Source organism: Peromyscus maniculatus, chromosome X, assembly GCF_049852395.1.
Source record: "Peromyscus maniculatus bairdii isolate BWxNUB_F1_BW_parent chromosome X, HU_Pman_BW_mat_3.1, whole genome shotgun sequence".
NCBI classification, from domain to species: Eukaryota; Metazoa; Chordata; class Mammalia; order Rodentia; family Cricetidae; genus Peromyscus; species Peromyscus maniculatus.
In genome coordinates, this window is record NC_134875.1 from 35,513,241 (window position 1) to 35,528,833 (window position 15,593).

A 15,593-nucleotide genomic window follows, 5' to 3' on the forward strand; every position below is an offset into this window, starting at 1 on the left:
TTTATTTTAGAAATGTTGACAAAAATCTTCTCCCCGATATTCAAGTAAATCCTTTGTTACAGTATACATGTGACCACCTAATTATTACTAAAAAATGTCCAAATACCTGGAGTTTCAGTGGTCAAGTGTTTGCCTAGCAAGTGTGAAGCTCTGGGGTTCCATTTCCAGGACTGCAAAAACTACAAAATAAACAAAAAAGAACCAGCCTCTTCAATACAGCAAGAAAAGGCCTTTCTAGACAGTCATTCTTATTTTATTCATATTTTCTTTTCCCTTGTTCTCCCTCTCATTCTCTTTCTGTCTTGATTGGGATTGAATTTAGGGCCTCACAAATGCTAGGCAAGTATACCTATGTACATGCTAGTGCCAGGCCAGATGTTAGCACAAAGTGCTGTGGGAGCAAAGAGGAGGGGAAGAGGTTAGTCCTGGCTGGAGAGGAGGTGAAGGTTTAATGGAAGGGGTGATATTTGAGGGCACTCAGGAATAGGTCAGATTTGTACATACAGAGATGAGGAGAAGTGGAAGAGTAGAGGTTGTCCCTGGGTAAAGGAACACGGTCAAGATCTTTTGGGAAGACGATGCATATGATGTGTTTAATGCCAGGCAGAGGCATTGCCTCAACAGAGGAAGGACGTGTAAGAGGACATCAAACCCTCCATTATGCTTGCTACTGAAATTTCTGTCTTCTTCATTTCATTCCCCTCTCTCTGCCTCAGGTCTGCTTCCAGCTGTGCTACCGCTTGCCTGGATTGTTCAAAAACCTCCTGCCTAATCTCACATCTTCCTTATCTCCCTTAGATTCATCTCCCTAAAGCACAACTCTTCCCCATAAATCTTCACTGATTCTATTTTGCCAACAAGGTAACATCTAAACTCTGCAGAAGGGCGGTTCAAGCCTTTCCCTCCATTCAGTGCATTCTGCTCTTGTAGCCTTTATTTCACTTCCTGGACCGCATGCTTCCTTCACTCTGACTTTCAGGCATAGCTTCTGAAGCCTGAGCACAGTAGTAACCAGTCCATATATTTGTAGCTGGACTTTGGGTTTTAATTTCCAGCTCACTGATTACTAATTGGCAGCGGTGAGGGAGGTCACTTAGCAACTCTCTGCTTGAATGACTCATCTTAAACCAGGCACAATAAGCATCAGTAGTACAGAGGTATTGGAGCCAGGGCTAGTGGCATAGGTATTATACTCCCAGCTACTTGGGAGGCTGAGATAAGAGGATTGCAAATTCAAGGCCAGCCTGCGCTACATGAGTTCAGTGCTAGTCTGGGCAACTTAGTAAGACCCTGTTTCAAATAGCAAATAAAATGCCTGGGAACATGTAGCTCAGTGTCAGGATGCTTGCCCAACGTGGGTAGAATGCTAGGTTCAATTTCCACTGTCTCACATACAAAAAGAACAATGGTTGGCACTTAATTCTCAAGTGTGTAGATTACCTTTGCTTATGCTATTGCCTTCTCAAACATGTTATTTGTCCACTTGTTTTGTAACCAAATCTGCCCACCCCAAATCCCCGACCCCTCCTTAGCTAGCATGACTTTTGCATCTTCCCTCATTGGAAATGATTTCTTTCCTGCCAGTTTTCTTAACTTGCTACTTTCTTTTTAACAGATTTAGCTTATTTGTGTATCTTTTCTTTCTAGTCTAAGGGCTGGTGGGGTTGGTGTGGGAACAGCATTCTAGGGCTCATAAATGCTAAGCAAGCCCTCCACCACTGAGCTATGTATTTAATTTCTTATGTATCTATCTTATGTTTCTTGGCAGATTACAAGCACTAGGAGGGCAAGGTACAAGTCTAGTTCAACTTGTTAGTTCCATGAAACACTTAGATATATCACTTTGTGTATACTAAGCACTTATTAGAATGGCTGGTTTATCAGTTGAATGCTTCAGAAAGATAATGGATAGAGAGGGGAGGCTAGGTTGAGGATAAGATACAGTAAGTGTTCCACAATGGGATAATTAATTCAGAGTACCCTATTTTATATTTTATGAAGATCTAGAAGAGAGGACATCAAAGCTTCTAACATTAATAGTTTGAAGGTGAGGGGAATGCCAAGTACCCTTATTTGATTAGTGTATACTGTATACATGTATCAGAATACCACACTGAGCCCCATTAATACATATAATTAAGTGCTAGGTGTGGTTGTGCACACCTTTAATCTTAGCACTTGGGAGGCAGAGGCAGGCAGTTTCTGTGAGTTCTAGGCTAGCCTGGTCTATATAGTGAGGTCCAGTACATTCCTGTGTATGTAGAGAAACCTTTTCTTAATACACACAATTAATGTATTTAGTGGGATGTGGTAGTAAAAGCCTTTGATCCAGCACTTGGGAGGCAGAGGTAGGGGGATTGTTGAGTTGAGGCCAGCTTGGTCTACATAATAAGTTCCAGCCTATCCAAAGCTACATAGCAAGACACTGTCTCAAAATAAAAGTAGAATGTATGTTAATAAAAAATGAAACTACCCAGCACTTGGGATGCAGAGGTAGGCAGATCTGTGAGTTTGAGGCTAGTCTGGCCTCCATAGTGAGTTCCAGGACAGCCAGAGGTTGTATAATAGACCTTGTCTTACAAAAACAAATAAGTAATAAAAATAAAAATGGGCAAGATGGGCCAAGTTTGATGATAGCTTGAGTTCCATCCCCAGAACAAACATGGTGGAGGGAGAGAGCCAAGTCCCATGAGTTGTCCTCTGACCTCCACACATGCCATGGCATGAATTCATGCATTTACATACACTAAATAAGTGTAGTAAAAATTTTAGTAGATGAACATTAGCCTCATGATGTCCTCAATTGAATAACACTTGCATGTTACTTGCAATAAGCCCTGGGTCCCAGCCGCAAACTATGAAGGTTAGAAAACAAAAATAAAATGCAAAGGTAATAGTACTGAAAAATCAATATGGTGAGCAAATAAAATAGATAATAGTAATGAAAATAAGAGAACAGAACTGGAGGATCTGAAAACAGGGCACCCATTTAAAAGGTCACATTGTGAGCCTGGCATGGTGGCACACGCCTTTAATCCCAGCATTCAGGAGGCAGAGGCAGGTGGATCTCTGAGTTCAAGACCAGCCTGGTCTACAGAGTGAGTTCCAGGACAGCCAGGACTACACAGAGAAACCCTGTCTCGAAAAACCAAAAAAGGTTACATTGTGATAGTGTGGACTCAGCAAGTGACAAGAAGAATAAAACAGAGATGAATTTATATCCAAGAATTCCTGAATACCGTACCATGGTCAAAGAGTTTAGAAATGAAATGTATTGGAAAATGGTTTTGTTACAATTAGTGACAAGACTTAGTTGTAGTTTATACTGCTGGCTGATGTCTTATGGTTTCCTCATCTGTATATTAGTACTAGATTGCTATCCTGCAGGTATTAACTGTTTTTTTTAGACAGCTGTGATATGTTATTGACTGGAAGCTCTTTTTCAAACAGAAAAGTGAAAACCGATTCTATCTGAAGGAAGTGAATGTCAGCATGTATTTGGCTAACGGCTCAGGTAAGCACAGCATTGGCCTAGGGGAGAAGAATGTAGGTTTTATGGAAGTAGTGGAAATGATAATTAGCTTATGACCAGACCATGTCTTTTTTTTTTTCCCCCGAGACACGGTTTCTCTGTGCAGGTTTGGAGCCTGTCCTGGAACTCACTTTGTAGCCCAGGCTGGCCTCGAACTCACAGAGATCCACTTGCCTCTGCTTCCTGAGTGCTGGGATTAAAGGCGTGCACCACCACTGCCCAGGCAGATCATGTCTTATGAAATAGAAGATGCTATGTAAAAAGTATTTCTTGATCACAACTTAAATCCAACGTAGGACTATAGCGTATAGTGTAGAATCATCTCCTTTGCAGACTCATCTTTTCAAAGTATGCAAATGTTAAGGAAATGACTGAATTTTAGACTATAGAAGCATTTATGGAAAGATTAGGGAGTGGATGTGGTGCATTCCTGGAATTGCAGCATTAAGAATCAGAGACAGGAGGATCATGAGTTTGAGGACAGCCTGGGATGCATAGTGAGCCCTAGGTCAGTTTGAGCTATATAATGAGATCCTGTCTCAGAAATCAAACAAAATAAAACAAAAAAGTTAAGTGAACTTAGTGATGGCAAGAGTTGTTTCTTTGGGGTCAGAGCCATATTTTGAAAATCCTCAAGAAAGTGCTAGGGAGATAGATAGCTCATTTGTTCAAGTGCTCACACGCACAAAGACCAGAGTGAAAGAAAGTGGGTGTGGTGTTCTGCACTGTGCTGGGGAGGCAGAGACAGGTGGATCCCTGTCTCCACTCAAGGATGTCATCTGGCTATCACTGCATGCATATACACATCCAGGTGCATTTACACACACACACACACACACACACACACACACACACACACACACACACACGAGACATAACCCTAACGACTGTCTCATTTTTCTTATGTTGGTAGACTAAGAAGTTAACTAACCTGCCTTTTTTTCTGCAGCTTTCAGTGTTTCAAATAACAACCTTAGCTTCTGGGATGCCCCTCTGGGAAGTTCTTATATGTGCAACAAAGAGCAGGTTGTTTCAGTGTCTAGAACGTTTCAGATAAATACCTTTAACCTAAAGGTGCAACCTTTTAATGTGACCGAAGGAAAGTATTCTACAGGTAAGAATCAAGCAAACTATTTACTGTGTTCTATCATCCTATAGGTGGACTTTCCTCTGAGTCATGGGGATTCATAGAAAAAATAAGAATTCTTCTCTTGATTCTGATAGAAAGTTCTCACAGCCTCAAACAAATTGTGTAACTTCATTTGGCTTATCATTTTGTTCAAAGTAGATGTAATTTTTGAAATTCTGAAAATCATTTGAAGTATTTAAAGATCCCTTTTAAGAAACAGATGCTCCTCTAGGGTTGAATTTGGGTGGGGTTGGCACTTGGAGCACCAGCTTTAAGTACCTTACATCTGCCTTCATTGGACCATCTTCTTGGGAAACATACCCAAATGAAAACAGTTTGGTTTGGTTAAGACACAAGATAAAGGGTGGTCGCAAAGCCTCACATCCCATGAATTCTAGTCTTGCTAGCCAAAGTGACTTAGAGAGTCTTAGTTCAAATAAAGCTTTTTGAAGACCTACTTTGGACTAATGATGGCTTTTATCAGGTTTTTAATGAAATCCTCATGTAGGGTTCATTATATTGTATTTGTGTGAATATGAAAGATGTATTTGGCATTGCGGATTAAAATATGTATGACATAAAAAATGTACAGCAAATTCCTTAAGTGACTTATGCTTTTAAACCAATTACTTAAAATTGGGGGTTTGTGGAGCAGAGCTTTGTTGAACAGAGCTATTCTAGTCATCCCTATCCTTTCAAACAATTAATCTAGAGGTTAATAAGTAAATGGAGAAGCTGTGATTAAAGTGAATATACTGTGAACTATTCAGCTGCCTTTGCAGTGGTACCAAATACCTAGTCGGCCTTGCATGGGTCCAAAAGAGACCAGGCCCTTTACCCTACCATTCTTGTGGGAAGAAAGGTTAATCACAACTTAAAAAATTTCAAGAGTCCATTTCCTTTGCCAGGAGTGGTAACATATGCTTCTAATCATAGTACTCAGGCAGTTAAGGCAGAGGTATCTGGAGTTTAAGGTCATCCTTGGATACATAGTCAGTTCCAGGCTAGCCTGGGATATATGAGATCCTGCTTCACAAAAACCAAAATAATCCAGTTTCTTCCTGTGTGTTTTTTTTTTGCTTATTACTTTAATCATTTTGATCCTCTAATAGATTTATTTTTTTAATCTTCATTTAGTTCCACTACATCATTTTGTGTTTAGAATTTAAAGTCATCTGCAGTATTATTTTCAGTTCAGGTCTATTTATCTAGTTGGCAGTGGCCCAAGATGAGCTATGCTCTTTGCCTAATTTGAAAGCTTGGGTGCCAGAGAGATATAGAACATTTAATACTGATATTGAATGCATGATCTATTTGTGGAACTAGGTTCTTGGTTGTGGGTAACTATAAATATAACACCCAGGTAATACTTAAGTGTATTCAGGGAGGAAATAGAATTGCAGTCAGGTTGAAGAGTGTTGATTGGATTTTATTAGATCAGACTACTTTCTATAAATAGAAAAAATAGTCCCTCTGGCCTGCTATTCTGAGCCAGATTGATAAAACATGTAGTAAACACACTCAAATTAGTAAGAGGTCCTAGTTCCTTAACTCTTCCACCCACTCAGATCACATATTTTAAGCTAGGGACATACAAGCTTTTTGAGAAAAAGTCTAACCTGAGCTTTAAGGTCATATGGTGTGTGTCACAACTCTTCAACTCTGCCATTGTAGTTTGGAAACCGCCCCAGGCAATTCATACAGATGAGTGTGGCTGCATTCCAGTAAAACTGGAATTTGAATTTCATGTAACTCTCATGTTTCACAAAAGACTGTCCTCTTTTCCAGTCATTTAAAATTATTCATGTTATTTTTAGCTCTTCAGCCAGGTTTGGCCCATGGGCTGTAGTTTGCTGACGCTCATTGTTAAAGAACTCCAGAGCCAGCAATTGTTCAGTTCAGTGATTACCCTGGTGTTCTTTATCTCCCCAGAGATGTCCGCTCTTCCACTCAGAGGTGAAACTGGTTCTGTAGACATGGGCTGATGAAGTAATTCTCTCATCTTAGAACTATAACACAGTGTGTGTATCACGTGATTTTCATTATTTACACGTAGGAATATTTTGTATGTACTCACAAATGAAAAGACAAATACACTTTAGGATTTTAGCTTTAACCAGTTATCACTTTCTATACTTTATCTTAAAAATATACCTGCCTTTGTTAGTTGAAATTTATTTTATAAGAGCATTTCTGACTTGAGTCAACATCTTTTACTTTTAGACATTCTTTTTTTTTGATTATACTCATTATCTGTTACACACTTTTTCTCACCTACAGCCCAGGAGTGTTCGCTGGATGATGACACCATTCTAATACCAATTATAGTTGGTGCTGGTCTTTCAGGCTTGATTATCGTTATAGTGATTGCTTACCTAATTGGCAGAAGAAAGAGTTATGCTGGATATCAGACTCTGTAACACTAATCCACATGTGATCTCTGTTACAAAATAATATAGCAAGTACAAGTTCCTGTATGTAATACTATTGAAGGTACATTTAGTTACAGTCTTGCTCTTAGATTGGGTGATATGGTAGATTTCAAACTTAAACAAAAGACTCCCAAATACTGTCAACTACAAATGAGTCGTGTGATTTTGATTTCCCTGACCAAGGAGTTTAAAACTTCTATAGCAAAAGGCATGTACAAAATTACCTGGACAAGTTCTGTTTCACTGGCTGGAATTTGTGTCGCAGTGTTTGACTTACAAATTTTGATGAGGAATTGTACTGTATAGGAAAAAGCAGGTTTTCTCTGCCTGCATGAGGTTGATTTTGGACAACATGATCTCAGGAATTTGTACTTGCTTCTTTTGCATTGTTTGTGACTTTTATTTGCAGGTTGACTTAGCTACTTTGGCATTGCTCCATATTGACCTATGAAAGAGAGAGATATCAGTAGATTTGAGCAGAGCCCAGCAGTATCACGCTCTTGCCAGTAAAATTCTTTTCTCACCCTTTTTGAATACATTTGTATTTAATGTGGCTGAAATGACAAAACACAAAAGCTTTTTAAATTTTAGAATAGATGTTAATCTTTTTATTTAATCTTTTTTTTTAAAAAAAAAACTGGATATTTCAATCTTTTAAATTGCAAGACACAAGGCAATTCCAACTGGGCATTTCAATCTGTTTTTAGGTGCTTTAGAGATAATTGCTAGGCAATGCCAAATGAGGGCATTAGTGCTTTGTACCCAGAAATTGGCCTCTACATGCAGCACTAAGATGAATGCAGATTTCTCTTGAACCTTCCAGTCTTCCTTAGTTGTGGTAATGTGCTTTGTTCTTTCCTGTTTTCTTCAAGAAGAAATGTTAGTATGTCTCAGAACCTAGATAACGAAGTGCACTTACACTCATAAAATAGCTTGTACCTAATCCAAAAGTCATGGCCTTGCCTTAGTCCATTAACACATTCTTCATTTCCAGTTTGCATTGACTGCTCCATCATTGACTATTTTGGCTTCATGTTTAAATGGTTCTGTGATAACCAAAACTTACATTGTTACTGTTCATTGTGGTACTTCTGTATTCAATTTTGTACTCAGATGGCACCAGTTATTCATTTTTGTGCATCACCTAATGCTTATATGAGAGCAAATTCTTTCAGCCTGATAGTTAACACATCATGTATTCCTTGAAGCTTCTAGGAGATCTTTCATACATATATGCATACATACATGCATGTACACATACAACACATACATATTGGTATGACCCAGCAAACATTTCTTAAAATATTGATCTGCAGCCATATGTAGAAGGTTCTTGTTATTTTTGGAGGGCAGATTATATGCCTTTCATTCATTGGAAAATGATGAACTGTCTGGGTTCCAAAATGCTAATGTTGAATACATGGTACATATGCATACATATATAGGCAATTGCATGTTAGCATGTGTATGTCTGTAACTGTCTTTTGAGTTATATAGGAGTGACAGAGATTGTGTCACTTTAACTTGCTTTCCACTTAGCCTGAAAACCTTTCTGGTTCAGAATCATATTCCTGACTAACCATCTCCTAGAACAACAGGGAACTGCACAGCCAGCTTAAAACACTTGTTAGAAATGAAACAAATCTGATTTTTAAAATATTTTTCCATTTAAACTGTGTTTTAGCATAAGCTTGTTAATCTTAAAAGAAAGGATTATGCTTTTAAGAGCACAGGTATTAGACATTTGTCATGAATCAACAAAACAGCTTTTTAAAAAGACTAATTGGAACAAGTGGGTAGCACTGGCTTAATGCTGTTAATGTTTCTAAAAGTTTTTACATTTAGATTGTATATTGGATTCATATTAAAATACCTCCAAAGCACTGTTTTATAGAAAGATCTGACTTCAATAAATATTTTTGTATTTTACATGGGCCAGTTTATGTACTGCTATATATACTATTATTTCCTGTAGACACACTGTCTTTGTATCTTTTGTATTTTTGTTTTGTTTTGTTTTAATGGTTTTGCGCCTTGATGGTAATACTCTATTTGATTTGGGATGTTTTTCCATGCTTTAGCATTTGTATAAGAAACTGGTCCATGTAAGTACTTTCCATGTTTTTTCTTCAAATGTTTAAATTGCTAGTTGATGTACCATATCTCTTCTCAGATATTTGCCTGTCTGTTTGCCCAGCATTGCTTCTAAATCAAATCAATAAAGATTCTTTTATTTCTTAAGGAAATTTGCTCACATTTTTTCCCATTGGTTAAAGTGAAGATTTGTATATTACATGATGGCAGTTTTAAAAAGAAAAAAAATGACCTTAGAAGAAGTGCTTAAGAGTAGAACTAGACTGTTTTCAATAAATTTTGTCTCTGTGTTGCTCTGTCTGGAAAGAAAAATCCCATATGTAAGGCTTGACTGACACAAGGATGGCTGCAGAATAAGAATTACCTAGGCTGCAGGTCTGGATGATTTTATTTGGCAAGTCTGTGAAAGGGAGTGTGTGTGTGTGTGTGTGTGTGTGTGTGTGTGTGTGTGTGTGTGTGTGTGTGTGTGTCCCACATGTGTTAATGTAAGCACCTTTGTTGAGTCATATTCTCAGGAAAATAGTAATCTCTAGGATATTAGTTTCATAGTAAAAGCTTCAGAAGCATCTTTTTTGTTAGTTTTTTTTTTTTTCCCCTTCGAGACAGGGTTTCTCTGTGTAGTTTTGGTGCCTGTCCTGGATCTCGCTATGTAGACCAGGCTGGCCTCGAATTTACAAGATATGCCGGGCTCTGCCTCCCCAGTGCTGGGATTAAAGGCATGCTCCACCAATGCCTGGCTTCAGAGCATCTTTTTGTACACTTTTCTCAATCCCTAAGTTGAGGCTAGCATTTCATATCTATAACACAATCTGTCTTTTAGATTATCTCGAAAACTTCCATGTAATTTCTTAGTCATATTAGTATGTCATACAAGACACCACAGCAACCCAGCTGGCATGTTTCTCCTGGGTTCCTGAGGTAAGCCTTGGGATTACAGTTAATTATCACAGTTCTCAACACGATTGTTAGCTACTGTGGGAGACTCGGGCCAAGTTGCTGAACTTCTTCAGGGGTGTTAGCCTTACAGTTTTCTTCATCTAGGGATTAGAGGCTTGACATTTCTGCTTACTCTTACTTCTTTGATTAGTACCTTCCATTTCAGAAAAGATACATACACCATTGAGTATTTTAGAAGGAACCTGATAAGAAGCCACCTGGTTTATTTCAAGTGCATACTTAAACTCAGCAAACAGTGCACCATCTTGTTATTTCCTGCGTGTTGTCAGGATGAATTCTTAGAAGATTAATCTGTTTTTAAGATTGTAGCACTTCATCTGTTTGTTAGGTAAAGTTAAATTGTCTTGGATTCATTTCTCTTCTATTCTCTTTTACCTGGGTAGCTAAATTCCTGTCTAATTATTATATCTTGTCTTTGAAATTGGTGTAGACATATATGTTATACTGAATAGCTTCAAATATTTTTGTGGTGTACATGTGTGTGTACTTGCATGTGTGTATATTTGTGTGTGTGTGTGTATGTGTATGTATGTGTATGTGTGGTTGTCTATGTACATGAAGGCCAGAAGTCTACATCAAGGTCAAGTTTCCTCCTGTGTGCTTTCCACTTTAGTTTTTCTGACAGTCTTCATTAACCTGAGGCTCGTTCTTTCTGCTACACCACTTGGCCAGAGTGCTCTTGGATCCACTAGTGCTGACCTGGGTTGCAGATGCACATAGTGGATGCTAGGTATCTGAACTTAGTTCCTCATGCTTACATAATAACATGTACTTTATCCACTGAGCCGTCTTTCCCATACCAGTCTCAAGTATCTGTTCAGCTTCATATGATAATACTTGAAATGTTTTGAATATAGATCTAAAAGACGCATAAATAAGATGTTACATTAGAAGGTGAGTCACAAAGTGACTCTTTCAAAAAAATCTTAATTAGTTTTTAAGAGGAGTTTCATTTTTTTTAAATAAATAGATAAGTGTTTTCTAATTCTTAGACCAAAAATTATCTTTGAAAGATCTCAGAGTAGAAAATTGAAGATTAGTAGGGTTTTATTTTTTTTCTCTACAGGTAACTTCAATGAAAATTTAATGGCCATGAAACTTTTTAATCTTTAAACTTTTTATTGCTCTCGTGGCTTGGAAACTTTTTCACAGGGTTGGGTGTATCTCTGTGATAGAGCACTTTCTTAGCATGTATCAGGCCCTGAGTTCAAGCCCAGTGCCGGGGGTGGGGGATCTCAACAATCAGACCCAATGTCACACACTCCTTTAACTGAAGCACTTGGGAGACAGACAGAGGCAGGCAGATCCCTGTGAATTCAAGCCCAGCCTGGTCTACATAGTGAGTTTAAGGTCAAACAAGATGACACGCTGAGACCCTGTCTCAAGAAAATCCCACAAAGACAGTTTATTTCCTTTCTCAGAAACATTTTCACTATAGTATTAAATGTACATTAAGCAAATAGCTGAGGTCAAATTGACCTACATAATGAGTATTTCTTTTCTTCATGACACAGTCCCATTAAAATGAACTGTTTTAGTGGTGGAGCACACTCATAATCTCAGCAGAAGACCAGGATTTCTAGGTCACCCTTGGCCAAATATTGAATTTGAGCCAATCTGGACTGCATGAGACCCTGTTTCAAAAACAAAGAACAAAGAGTAAAACAACTTTTTTAAAATCAGAATTTGTTTCAATTACCTACATACTTTTAAAGTTGAATTCATAAAATCAATAGTTATTGTAAATTAATATTTCACACACTAATTGAGCATTTTAAGTAAGTGACAGCATCTAGAAAGGTCTTTGTATTAGTGGAATTGCCTTTTTGATCTGCTCTGGGAATATTTGTCTTACATGAAAGCCTTATTGGCAGTATTTATGAAAGTCATCTCAGTACTAGGTCAAATACCCAATTTGGGAACGAGAGGACTGTTGAGACTTTTGCCAAAATAAGAAATTAATCTAATAATGAAATTTTAAGAGTCCAAGAGGTATTAAATCTAAGGCATAATACTTTATGGTATGTGCCACCTAATAGTTTATAGGCTGGGTGGTAATTTGGGAAATTGAAGGGGCGGAGCCAACTGGGAACTCTTTATTACCATCTGTTCACAAGTCAAATCCGGCATTGTCAACTCTCTGGGTTCTTAGTAGAACCCAGTTTAAAATGACCATCAAGTTGGCAGCCAGAGTCAGCGTCAGAATGTCTGTAGAATCCAGTTTTGCATCTTGTTTCCAGTTATTACCCTAAGGGCTGGCAGTCAGAAAAGAGCTTGGCACACTTTGTGATTGTAATCATGGTCAGAACCGCATTTCAGCCTATTCATTCTTTTTTTGTTTTATGTATATGAGTGTTTTGCCTACAAGTATGTCTGTGTACCACATGTGTGCCCTTTCAGTATGGAATGAAGAACAAGGCATCCCCTAGAGTGGGAATTACAAATGGTTGTGAGCTGCCATGTGGATGCTGGGAGTCAAACCCGGGTCCTCTGGAAGAGCAGCCAATGCTCTTAACCCCAACCCTTTTCATTCTTGTTTTGACACAATCCTAGTAAATGTATTTACATGATTTATCAGCCTCTGTTAGAGTACAGTGCCTGGAGGAAAACTCCAGGCAACACGAGGCAAGGAGTGGGGAATACACATGAGTAGTGTTTTAGCATCCTGATCCTCTTTGTGAATCTTTGAAAGTGTCTTTTCTGTCTCTCCAGCCTTCCCTGCACACATAGTAAGTAGATTTTTCCTGTTATGGTAAGTACTTCTGGAATCTCATTCCTCCTACGTCCTAGGAAGCCTTCCATTGAACATCTTCAACATGTCATTAGCCTTGGCCTTTTAAAAATTTTACTTACTTGATTTTTCATTAAATATAACTATTTCTGCAAACTGAAGATAGTAATTAAAGACACTGAGATCTAAAAACTCAGATGTTTTCATAAAGGGGAACTGTTACTCCATATCTGCTCTTTAATCTGCCAAGATATCACACGGAACACACATTCTAGCAATGGACATTTTCCTTTCCTCATTTTAGGAACATTTATCTCATCTTACAAACATATTTATCTATTCCACATGCCACCTTTTCTTTATGTTCCTATTCTAAGTACCTCCATGCTGTCTTTTTCTGAATCTTAATCGTATAGAAATGACTTTCTTCTCCCTAGTCCTTTATGTCATGACTGATCACTAGCTATTCACTTGCCATTTACTTGTCTCTGCAGCACTTTGACTCATACCTTATCCACCACTTTGCTAGATCCAATATTCATTGTTTCAGAATTTTGTAATATATTAAACTCTTCTCCCATACTAATTGGAGCTCTCCCTCTCCTAATCTGTGATACCATCTTCTATCTGCATTTCCTACTTTTTTTTATACCCTTGTCCTTCAGATATTAGTATTCCTAGGGGTTTTCTTTATGGACACTTTTCATTTTACTTGTCCCAATTTATAGACATTCTGGTTGGGACCCAGACATCTTTTGTTTTGTTAGTGTTTTAAAAAACTACACAGGGTAAGGGTTTTCATAACAACATTTTCCTACACACTCATTCTTGTTGATTCTCTTTCCCCTTCCCTCCCTCTGCTTTCATGTCACATATATTGGATCACACCCTTCTTCCCTTAAAAATAGCTTTCCCCTCCCACGGTCGAGTTTCATGGTTGTATATGCAAATTAAAACACAGTATCTGAGTATGAGAGTAATCGTGGGATTTGTCTTTGAGTCTGGCTTATTTTGCTTAACATGCTAATTTTAGTTCTATCAAATTTTCTTCAGGTGGAATGATTTCCATTGTGTATTTGTGCCACATTTTCTTTAGTCACTTTTTTTGTAGACATGTAGGCTAGTTCCTACTATGTATTTGTTTACTACTATATATAGTGCAGCAATAGATACAGATGTGCAGGTCTTTATGGTAGAATACACCCCTTTAGGTATGTACTCAGGAATGATATACCTGGGACTTAGACATCTTAAATTCAATCCAAAACTGAGTATCACCCCCTTCTACATATCCCTTTTCATTCTCTATCCCACTCATCCTCAGTAACTACAAATGCAACAGGACTAAAATTCATATTTCTTTCTTTTGAATTACTATCACAATGGACGGCACCACCATCTACGTAACCACTCAAGTGTAGAATTGGAAACCATCCTATTATTGCAGCCTGTTACACTCTTTACATCCATTTTTGTCAATTTTGCCTTCTAAATGGATCTGTGGTCTCTCCCTTTTGCATCTACACTTCATTAACCCAGGTCAGGAGAATTACATTGGTCACTTGGATGCTATCAATAGAGGTGGCTCCTAGCTTACTACCTGCAATTTTCCACCTACAATTCTGAAACAAGTACTGTGCTTGAATTCCTGTTGCTATTTGTTTCCATTGGCATAAAGCAGAAGCACTTAAGAGTGAGCTGGTCTTAAGTACCCTCTTTCTGGCTTCCATCCAGCCCATCCATTGTTCTGTGTTACCCCCCTTGCATTGCTCCTGGACTTTCATGTTTTCTTACCCTCTGTGTTTTTGTCTGCACTGTTTCTTACACCTACATTGCTTCCTACTGCCTGCATGGTTAATTCCTTGTCTTAAAACTCTGCTCAAATGTCACCTTTCCATGGTATATTATGTAACAAAGCTGAGTTGACAGGGTCCCTGAAACACTTCCATGATACTTTGTGTTTTGCTTGCTCAACTATAGAATGTCTTGCATTTCTAACCACTGATTTCTTTATTTGATTATCACACTGGACTACACATACTATTTTTTATGTTAGCATATAGTGTTTTATTATAGCATTTTATATATTCCATCATAGTCTCATTTTCTCCTTCCCTGGTGTCCTCCCTGTCCTTCCTGCTGCCCTCTTGCTTAACCCTTCTTGACAAATGGCCTCCCCTTCTGCTTTCATGTCGTATATATAACATTGAGTATATACCACACATCTATATCATCTGCCTCTTCAGAAGCTCTTATGCCCTTCATGGTCTCCTTTGTACTTACACACACATTTAGAATCTGCATATAAAAAAGGGGGACTTGGCTGAGTCTGGCTTATTTTGCTTAGCATGCTAATTTTAGTTCCACAATTTTCCTTCAAATGGAAGGATTTCATTTTTATTTATGGCTACATAAAACTCCATTTTGTATATATAACACACTTTCCTCATCTATTCACTTGTTGGACCTTTAAGTTAGGTCTTGACTATATCTTGTGACTAGTGCTGCAATAAACATGGATGTGCAGGTATCTCTGTGACTTGCTGATTTTTTATCTTTTGGATATATACTGAGGAGTGGTATAGCTGGATCATACAGTAATTCTATTTTTAGGATGTTTTGTTTTGATATACTGAATTACTTTCCTGTAGCTATATAACCAATACTAGAAGTCCTGGATCATTGTATATGTGGTATTTCTCCTTTTAATTTTTCAGA

General features: G+C 38.0%; 1 protein-coding gene across 3 annotated transcripts in view; it reads left to right on the forward strand.

The window, feature by feature from the left end:
- The window catches only part of Lamp2 (lysosomal associated membrane protein 2), a 50,041-nt gene that overhangs the window by 28,174 nt on the left and 6,274 nt on the right, over positions 1-15,593 (forward strand). For 2 of the 3 annotated variants that reach the window (XM_006981565.4, XM_006981566.4), the window contains exons 7-8: positions 3,451-3,514; positions 4,482-4,646. In XM_006981565.4, coding sequence (XP_006981627.1) covers positions 3,451-3,514; positions 4,482-4,646 — 229 coding nt within the window. Of the gene's footprint in view, positions 1-3,450; positions 3,515-4,481; positions 4,647-6,935; positions 9,340-15,593 lie in introns of those variants that run through there. The other variant, XM_076561698.1, reaches the window with a different exon arrangement.